Source organism: Balaenoptera physalus (assembly GCF_965194825.1).
Source record: "Balaenoptera physalus genome assembly, chromosome: 12".
In the NCBI taxonomy this organism is placed as follows: domain Eukaryota; kingdom Metazoa; phylum Chordata; class Mammalia; order Artiodactyla; family Balaenopteridae; genus Balaenoptera; species Balaenoptera physalus.
The window spans coordinates 76,233,338-76,243,731 of record NC_138897.1 but is presented as its reverse complement, the minus strand read 5'-3'; the positions used below and the strand labels follow the sequence as shown (position 1 = coordinate 76,243,731).

At 42.5% G+C, this 10,394-nt stretch overlaps 1 protein-coding gene and 1 long non-coding RNA gene across 10 annotated transcripts in view; one reads left to right on the top strand and one right to left on the bottom strand.

The window, feature by feature from the left end:
• Positions 1-10,394, bottom strand: part of OSBP2 (oxysterol binding protein 2) — a 162,078-nt gene continuing 151,684 nt past the window's right edge. For 6 of the 9 annotated variants that reach the window (XM_082417259.1, XM_082417257.1, XM_082417254.1 and 3 more), the window contains one exon: positions 1-2,062. In XM_082417259.1, coding sequence (XP_082273385.1) covers positions 1,513-2,062 — 550 coding nt within the window. In that variant the 3' untranslated portion in view covers positions 1-1,512. The remainder of the gene's footprint in view (positions 2,063-10,394) is intronic. The other 3 variants (XM_082417255.1, XM_082417261.1, XM_082417256.1) reach the window with 2 other exon arrangements.
• LOC309639731 lies at positions 2,075-10,169 on the top strand. Its single transcript, XR_014251822.1, has 2 exons — positions 2,075-4,399; positions 9,877-10,169. It is a non-coding gene; the product is annotated as an uncharacterized lncRNA (long non-coding RNA).

Below are 10,394 nucleotides of genomic sequence, written 5' to 3'. Positions count from 1 at the left end.
TGGGGCCGTGGAAAACTCCAAGATTTTTATTACTGGTCAGAAGGTGCTCACTCACAGTTCTGAGAAAAAGAACATTGAACAGTTCTGCCGCAGGCCTCATGGGGCTGCCTGCCTGCCCACCCGCCCTCCAGTGGGCACCCTAAGGCATTTCACACGTTGGTGTTTTCACTTTTTTTTTTTTATAAAAACAAAACCAGTCCTGGAGTAGAAAGTAAAACTTTGTGATGAACTTTCAGGACCAAATTGAAGTGTGAAAGGTTGAGTAGGAGTTCTGAGGGGCTGGGACAGTGGCCACAGTGGCCCAGGCCCCCCCACAGTTGGCAGAAGCCACTAGAAGGGAATCTGAGGAGAGGGCAGGGCACAGCTGACAGGAGGGCCAAACTCAGACAGGAGCACCCTGTCGTCATCATTTTCTCACTTCTACATACCATAAAAATTTAAGCAAAATAGCTATTTTATATATATTTATATATCATATATATATATATATATATATATATATATCAAGCAAATAAAGAGTTCAGGGGTGCTGAGATGGGGCACCGCAGAGACGGGACTCTGGGTTCTCTGGTGCCCAGGATACCAACCCAGGCTGAGCCGAGGGTTGGTTCTTATTGCTGATTTGGGGCCGGGTTCTGTGGCAGGAGTGCCGCAGGCCCGGCCTCTGTGGGGCTGGGGAGCAGCCCCAGCATGGTCAGGGCTAGGCAGGGGCTGTTGCCCTCAAATCCACATGGCGGCCCCTCAGTGCCCCCTTCCCCACCATGCGTGGGGCTCTAGCTCCAGAGACAACTGACTTGTGCTCTCCTGGGCCTGGCGGCCCTTGGTTCCCTTCTCTGGGGGGTCCTGGGCTCCTGGGGGGCGGGCAGCTCACATACAGACGGCCTTGCTGTTTGAGCTACAAAATGCTCCCGACTCAAAGGGGTCCGTCTGGCTTCCCAATGTCTTAAAAAGAAGGGGCTCTTGCCAGGACACTTCTGTGGCAAGAAAGCACACTTAGAAAGTTGTCCACCAAGTGCTGTACTAAAAATATTTACTAAATATCTTGGCTGGAAAGAAATGGAGATCATTTTTTTTCTAAAAAAGTCAAAAGCGGCTCCCTGGGAGGGGGCCAGTTCCTCCCTGGGGGGCTAGTGACTGGAGCAGCCCAGGGCCCGGGCCAACCTGCCTGAGGTGTGGAAACTGGAGCTGGGGGTCCTGATGGGGCTCAAGTCCATGATGAAGGGTCATAGGAGACCCGGGGCACCTGGAGGCTGGAGAGAACCCGGGTCAGCACTTCCTCCTTCCAAGGTGGGAGCCCAAAAAAAGTGTTATTAAAAAACAGAAGAAGGAAAAGGTGGGGAGGGCAGTTGAGTACTAAATTGAGTGCATTAAATAGAAGGTGGACCAGGCTGTGCAGCCGCCTGTATTTGCAGGAGGGGGGTGGCGCTCAGAAGATGTTGGGGCACATGTGCCAGTCCTGCTTCTCCTTGGCCTCCCAGTAGCCACCCTTGTACACGCAGGCCGTCTCCCCAGTCACCGGGTCCAGCCTCTTCTCAAACCACAGCGGCACGTACACTTCAGCCTCCTTCTCTGCTGGGCGGCACAGTGGGCAGGCGGGCGGGCAGCCTGCCTCCTCCCAGTGCCCCAGGAAACCACTCCCTGTCCCCTCTCCTGCTGGCCCTCCTCCTCGCCCCTGGGGTGCCCGCCTTCTCCAGTACCCCTCCCTGCCCCCAGGGAACCCCCTCTCTCCCCCTCAGCTTCTTCCAGTCCCCTCATCTCCTCCCAGTTCCTGGGAGACCCCCGTCCCCTCTCCCGCTGGCCTCGCTCCCGGGGGTCCCCCTCCCCACCGGCCTCACCTTCCTCTGCACCGCAGCCCCGCGAGCAGGCCTCCAGCCTCCGGCGCCGATTCACGCGCTGCTTCTCCTCCAGCCGCTGCTTCTCCGTGTTGGCCTCATCCCAGTGGCCCTTCTCCATCAGCCGCTGGTCGGGCCGCAAGCGGCTGTCGGTGGGTGCCACGCCCTCCTCGTGCTCGTTGAGGGTCAGGGCCAGCTCCGAGAAGTAGTACATGTTCTCTGCGTTGTCCCTGAGGGGCCCCATGGGGTGAGCTGCCGGGACACACTCGGCCCCCCCTCTGCTTCCTCTCCTGCATGTCCACCCCATGAACCCCCCCAACCTGGCCTTGCGTCCACCTCGCCCTTTCCTCCCTACACCTTGCAGGCTCCACCGACCTGCATCTGTTTTGCCACATTGTATTTCTCTGGGAACTTGCCCATCTTGTCCAATTTTTCATATATATCAGCCCGAAGTGTTTCATAATGTCCTCATTATTATTCCTTTAATGTGTGTGACAGCAGTGTCCTCTTTCGCATCTGTAATGTTGGTGCTATGCACCTTCTCTCTACCCAGTCATGTCAGAGATTTGTCCGTTTTCTTCGTTGGTGGAAGATGAAACTTTGTTGATCCTATTTTAGGTTTTTCTGCTTTACTGATTTTGCTTGTATAGTCTTCCTTCTACTTTGTTGGGGTTTCTTTTGCTGCTCCTTTTCTAACTTCCTGGGATGGATGCTTAGCTCGATATTTTCCCATGTCTCTTCTTTTCTAATATGTGCATTTCAAGGCTACACATTTCACTCCAACTACTGCTCTAGCTGCATTCTACCATTTTTGTTATGTATTATTTTCATTATAATGCAGTTATATTTTCTAATTTTCATTATACTTTCTTTGTCCTATGGATTAGTTGGCAGTACATTTCTTAAGTTTATGAATATATGGTAATTTTTCTAGTCATCTTTATTTCTAGCACACTTGCTTTGGAGTCAAACAGTATACTTCGTATACTTTCATCTCTTTGAAATTTGTTTTATGGCCCAGTATATGGTCACTTTTTGCAAACGTTCCACATGTAATCAAAGAAATTGCGTTTCCCACAGTTGTTGAGTGCAGTGTTCTACAGCTGTCCTGAAGGTTCTATTGTTCAAACTTGTCCTCCAGACTTTTTCTTCTGCTATCCATTACTAAAAGAAGTATGTTAAAATCTCCCACTCTGGTTGTAAACTAGTCCATTTCTCCTTATATTTTTATCAACTTTTGCTGTGTATATTTTGGGGCTGTTATTAGGTACAGGGTATATTCAAATTTAAAATCTTCCTGGCAAATTGAACCTTTATCATTTTGTCACTCTTTGGTCTTTTGTTTTAATGTCTGTTTTGTGATATTACTATAGCTGAAGGCAGCTTTTGTTTGGTTAGTATTTCTATGTATACATATCTTTTTCCATCCTTTTATTCCAGTCTTTATTTTATTTAGATGTATTTTTTGTAAACCACATAAAGTTTGATTTTTAAAAATTTGTGTGAAAGCTTATGGGAACACTTAATGTAATTACTAATATGTTGGATTTAAATCTATCTTATTTCGTTTTTTTCTTTTTATACTGCTTTGATACTGTGAAAGTTTTGAATTAGTCATAATACTTGGTACGTTGGTCCTTACATGGCCTGCTTGTATTTTTTTTTCAATTAATTAATTAATTAATTATTTCTGGCTGCATTGGGCCTTTGTTGCTACGCACGGGCTTTCCTTAGTTGCAGGGAGCAGGGGCTACTCTTCGTTGCCGTGCGTGGGCTTCTCATTGCAGTGGCTTCTCTTGTTGCGGAGCGCTGGCTCTAGGTGCGTGGGCTTCAGTAGTTGTGGCACACAGGCTTCAGTAATTGTGGCTCGCAGGCTCTAGAGCGCAGGCTCAGTAGTTGTGGTGCATGGGCTTAGTTGCTCCGCGGCATGTGGGATCTTCCTGGACCAGGGCTCGAACCCATGTCCCCTGCATTGGCAGGTGGATTCTTAACCACTGCGCCACGAAGGAAGCCCCAGCCTGCTTGTATTAATGCGACCTTGCCACCTAAACAAAAGGTAGAATCCTGACAAAATCTACATCTAACCATAGGGAAAACTCACCAATCCATCCTCCTCTCAGGTAGCCACTGGCAGGACTCCTGGGTTCATCAGTCCTTTGCTTTCCTTTTAATATAATTTTATTGCATCTTTAAGTAGTCTTAAGTGTGTGTGTATGTCTGTGTGTGTGTTCATATACATATATTTTAGATACTTGTTTTTAACTGTGTAAAAAGAATATCATGATGTATGTAATCTTCTGGGATTTGCTTTTTTTTAACTTAATATTATATTACTAAGATTTATCTGTATTGTATGTTGCTGTGGTTCATTTGTCTCAACTACTGTAAATATTGCCTTGTGTGAATATACTAGTTATTCATCTAATAAGTTTGAGTTGTTTCCAAGTTTTGCTTTGAGTAATCTTATTCATGTTTCCTGTTGTACGTTTATAGGAATTTCTCTTTTGAGTATACACCTAGAAGTGGGATTACTGGGCTGCAGAGTCTGTGATGTTCTTCTTTAGGAGGTAAGGCCACACTGCTTTCCAGCATGGTCATACCAGCTCACATTCCCACCAGTGATGTATAAGGGATACTGTGGATCCATATCTTCTTCAACATTTGATATTACCAGACTGTTCATTTTTTCAAATCAAATGAAGGTAAAACTGCATCTTATTGTGGTTCTGATTTGCATTTCCCTGATTACCAATGATGTTATCATTTTCATATGGTGATTGGCCATATATTTCTTCTTGTGTGAAATTCTTGTTCATGAATTGCACTTTCCCATTGGATTGTTTTTGCTTTATTTATTCATTAGAAGGTCTGTATGTATTCTTTTTGTTCCTATTTATTTATTTATCTATTTTTGGCTGCGTTGTGTCTTCATTGCTGTGCACAGGCTTTATCTAGTTGCAGCGAGCAGGGGCTACTCTTCGTTGCAGTTGCATGGGCTTCTCATTCTTCTCATTGTGGTGGCTTCTCTTGTTGCACAGCACAGGCTCTAGGCACCCGGGCTTCAGTAGTTGTGGCACGGGGGCTCAGTAGTTGTGGCGCACGGGCTTAGATGCTCTGCAGTATGTGGGATCTTCCCAGACCAGGGATTGAAGCCATGTCCCCTGCATTGGCAGGTGGATTCTTAACCACTGAGCCACGAGGGAAGCCCCAGCAAAATTTCTTTTAATGAACAGAAGCATTTTAATATAATTGAATACATCAGTGTTTTTGTCTTATTTAAGATATATTTCCTTAAGTTCTAGATGATACTCATCTATATTTTCTACTTAGGGTTTTTTTGGGTTTTTTTAATAGTATATGGATACAGAAAGACTAGAATTTATTTTTTATTTATTTATTTTTTAAAGGAACATTTATTTATTTATTTATTTTTTGGCTGCATTGGGTCTTTGTTGCTGCGTGTGGGCTTTCTCTAGTAGCGGCAAGTGGGGGCTACTCTTCATTGCAGTGCACGGGCTTCTCATCGTGGTGGCTTCTCTGGTTGCAGAGCACGGGCTCTAGGCGCACGGGCTTCAGTAGTTGTGGCTTGTGGGCTCTAGAGCGCAGGCTCAGTAGTTGTGGCGCACGGGCTTAGTTGCTCTGCAGCATGTGGGATCTCCCCGGACCAAGGATTGAACCCCTGTCCCCTGCGTTGGCAAGTGGATTCTTAACCACTGCGCCACCAGGGAAGTCCCTCTACTTAGAGTTTAACTTAGTGTTTAACAGTAAGTCAAACTTAATACTTACTGTAAGACCTTTATTTGGAGTTGATTTTTGTTATAATGTAAGGGAAAGATTCACTTAATCTTTTTCTATATGGGTAACCATTTTCCCCAGATCCTTTTAGTGGATGGTGCCATCTTTCCATGTGATATGATACGGCACCTTTGTTATATACCAAAGATATATACACATCCAGGGCATAGTTTCCAGGCTTACTATTCTATTTCACTATAGCTTCAAAATAAGTATCTAATAGGGCAAGTCCTCTTTTTTTTAGAAATATCCTGGCCCTTTATTCTTCAATATAAATTAAGAAATCATAATATCAAGTTCCATGAAAATCACTATTGGGATTTTGTTTGATTTACCGACTCTTTAGATCATGACATATTAATAGTACTTAGCCTTTCTACCCACGAACGTGGTATCTTTCTCCATTCATTTAGCTCTTCCTTGATATCTCAGCAAAGTTTTATAATTTTCTCTGTAGAGGTCTTACATATATGATAAGATTTATTACAAGGTCCTTGATATTCTCTGATATGATAATTGGTGTCTTCTCTTAAACTGTATTTTCTAGTTGTTTTCTTTTAGTGTATAGAAATGCAACTGACTTTTGCATATTAATCTTATATTGAGGCACCTAAGATGCCTTTTGTTCAGATCTGTTAATGTAACAAATTTATGGATTTTCTAGTACAGACTCATCCTTGTGTACCCAGGATAAACTCAACATGACTGAAGAATGTTATCTTTTTTATATACTGTTGGATTTTCTGATGTCTTGTTTTGGAATTGTGCTTATCCATGAGTGAAAGAGGGTAGAACTTTTACTTTCCTACTACTCTTTTAGCCTGGTTTGGTATCAGGTATCTTATACTGGCCTCACAGTATAAGAAAGGAAAGTATTTCTTTTTCTGTGGTCTGGAAGATTTTCTATAAAATTGGGATATATGTTTCTTGAAAACTTGGTAGAATTCACCTATAAAACTACCTGGGCTTTGTGTTTTCCCTGTGGAAATTTTTAAACTACTGCTTCAGTGTCTTTAATTATAGGACTAGTCATGCTTTTTTTTTTTTCTTCTAGACTCAGTTCTTGTTTATATTTTTCTAAAAATTTGTCCTTCCAATCAGAATTTTAATAATCTCTTTATACTTTAAATATGATAAACATAATGAAAACATTAATAATATTTATTTCTATATTCTCTCTTGATCAGTCTTGCCAGTAGTTTTCTGTTTTTTTCCCTCAAAGATCAACTTCTGACTTTTTAAACTTTTTTTTTTTTAAATACATTTATTTATTTATTTTTGGCTGCGTTGGGTCTTCGTTGCTGTGCATGGGCTTTCTCTAGATGTGGCGAGTGGGGGCTACTCTTCATTGCAGTGCATGGGCTTCTCATTGCAGTGGCTTCTCTTGCTGCGGAGCACGGCCTCTAGGCGCACGGGCTTCAGTACTTGTGGCACGCGGGCCCAATAGTTGTGGCTCGCGGGCTCTAGAGCGCAGGCTCAGTAGTTGTGGTGCACGGGCTTAGTTGCTCCGCGGCATGTGGGATCTTCCCGGACCAGGGCTCGAACCCGTGTCCCCTGCATTGGCAGGTGGATTCTTAACCACTGTGCCACTAGGGAAGTCCCTCTGCTTTTATTTATTTATTTATTTTGTTTGTTTATTTTTAATGTGATGATCCATTTATTTATTTATTTATGGCTGTGTTGTGTCTTCGTTTCTGTGCGAGGGCTTTCTCTAGTTACGGCAAGTGGGGGCCACTCTTCATCGCGGTGCGCGGGCCTCTCACTATCGCGGCCTCTCTTGTTGCGGAGCACAAGCTCCAGACGCGCGGGCTCAGCAATTGTGGCTCACAGGCTTAGTTGCTCCGTGGCATGTGGGATCTTCCCAGACCAGGGCTCGAACCCGTGTCCCCTGCATTGGCAGGCAGACTGTCAACTACTGCGCCACCAGGGAAGCCCTGCTTTTATTTTTAAGGTATATTTTCTTCTTTCTTTCAGTTTGTATGTTGCACTTTCTCTAATTTCTTAGAATGAAAAAGCTTTAATAAGCTTATATACCTATTTAAGGCAATACATTTCCTTTGAGACTTTGCCTTTGGTATATCCAGCCAGTTTTGATATCTTTTTCTTCTCATTCAGTTCTAGGCATTTTAAAATTTCCATTCTAATTTATTATTTTGTCCATGAACTATTTAGCAACTTAAATTTTTTTCCAAATATGTGGGGACTTTTTGACATCTTGTTCATAACTTCTAATTTGTCTTATCATAGGCTGTGGTCTGTGTGCTACCCTCTGTACATTTGTTGAGGCTTTCTTTAGGGTTTAGTACACGATTGATTTTTGCATAAATTCCACGTATACTTGAGAAAAAGCATGTTCTCTGTTGCAGCCATAAGTATATGTATATCCTGTGTTTTTTCGCTCTCCATCTTGCTGGGTTGCTTTTCCCCATTTGACTCTCAACAAGTGAGAAGGGTGTGTTGAAATCTCTCAGTCTTCCAGTGTGGTGATGGATTTATCCATTTCTCCCTTTACTCTCCATATGTGCTTTGTGTATTTTTGAGGCTCTTTCACTACATGCATAATGTTTGTATCATGCATACTGTTCATATCTTATCAAAGAACTCAACATTTTGTCATGTAGCAACTCTTCCATTCCTAATAATGCTTTTGTCTTAAAGTCTGTTTTTACCTTATATTAATATAGCTGTTATAGCTTTTTGGTTAGTATTTTCATGATATGTCTATCTTTTACGTTCAACCTTTGCCCATCTTTAGGCTTTGGATCTTTCTTAGAAGGTGCATGCATCTGGATTTTTAAAATCCAGTCAGTTAGTATTGGGTTGGCCAAAAAGATCGTTCAGGTTTTTCCATAAATGGTAGGGAAAACCCGAACAAACTTTTGGGCCAACCCAATATTTTGCTTTTTTAACTAGTGAGTTTCATCTATTTATATTATTATGCCTGGACTTATTTCTACTGTGTTAACTTGCTGTTATTATTTGTCTTTTTAATATTTTTTACTGATTTAAAAATCTTCTGTTGGTCTCTACCTTCACATCCCTTGGTGTCCTCTGTCTCCCTAGACTCCACTGTGTTAACATCATCTACACTTTTAATTCTGGACTATTGTGGGAACATTTTCTGTTTTTCTTTGGTCTTAGTAATTATTTTAAAAATCCCTCCCGCACACAACCTTTTATTTCATATACCTACTGTAGCACCTTCTGGATTTTTTCCCTCCCCCTTTTAAACTACTGTTTTCATTGTGGGTTTTTGTGTGGCAAACCTTCTGAGGCTGTTCACCTGAGACCATTTTGTTTTTTTATCACAGCCTCATATTTGAATGATAGCTCAGCTGGACAGAAACTTTTACCTTCTAATTTCATTTTCTTCATTACTTTGAAATATTACTCCGAAAATCTGATGTCAATCTGATTCTTCATTCTCTACTGAAATCTTTTCTCTCTGGAAGCTATTAGAATTTTCTCCTTGGTGTCCTTAATTTTCAGTATATTGTGGTCTAGGCAGAAGTTTTTCTTTGTTTCTTGTCTCTGGAACTGCAGCAGGCCCTTTCAACCCAAGGTCTTTCATCTGTTTATTTTTATTTGGGGAAATTTATTTCCATCATTTCTTTAACTATTTCTCTCTCCTTTCTATTTTTTCTTTCCTTTCCTTTCCTTCTGGGATTCCAATTAAACATATTAATTTAGTAGCTACTCTAGGAATTACAATATGCATAGTTCACATAGTCAGAAATTAGTGTGCATCTTGACCCTCCTCTTGGGTAGCACAAGGGCCTTTGAAAAGTTTCCAGTTTTCTGACTTACCTGATTGTGCAGTTGCACTTAATATTTAGATTTTAAACCCCACGAGACATTATTGTTCTTATTTATTCACTGTTCACATAGGTTTTGTTCCTCATTTCACACATCTTGGTTCTTCTATCTGGGAGCTCTATCCTTAGTGCTGGTCTGCTGGTGGCAAAATGAGTGGCTTGAAAATGTCTATTTCAACTTTACTCTGTAAAGATGTTCTTGCTGGGTGTGTAATTAATTCTCACCTGGCAGTGAGTCTTTCTGCACGTGTAAGATTTCATTTGACTGTCTTCAGGCTCCCGTTATTGCTGATGAGGAGATGGCTGTCCGTCTGCCGTTCCTCAGAAAGTACATCTTTTTAAAAATCTGGCTGCTTAATATTTTCTCTGATCTAGATTCAACAGTTTCACTGTATAGATTTAGGTGTGGAAAATCTCTGCTGTTTTCTCCTCAGATAAGACTCGTGAGATGGTCTCTTGCTTCTGGACTCTGACCAGAAGCCTGCTGGACCCTGCTCTCAAACTCAACGTGCCCTACGCGTCCTGACGCTGCACCCTCCCAGGCTCCGGGGAAGCCTGTGGGGCTGCTCCAGGGACTCACCCTGGGTCACCAGGTGGCCAGCCTTCTCTTTCTAGGTGTTTGGCTTTTCCAGGTTTTGTCTATCTGAAGATTTTGATTATTTTTTCTGACCTATATTCGGTCAATGGGTTCTCTCTATTAAACCTTCCCATGGAGTTCTCAATTTCAGTTACTTTATGTTTCCTTTGTAGAATTTCTGTTTCATTCTCTTTGGAATCAGCTGCGCCACTTTTTTATAGTTTCCTGCACTTATTTTCATGTTTGGTTTTCATTCCTTGGACTATGGGGACTTGTCCTATCAATCAGCCTGTTTAAAGTCTCTGCATAGGACGTGCTGCCACCTGGTGGTGTCACGCTTATTTACAGTCGGGTGTCTGGCTCCCCTCATGCGTG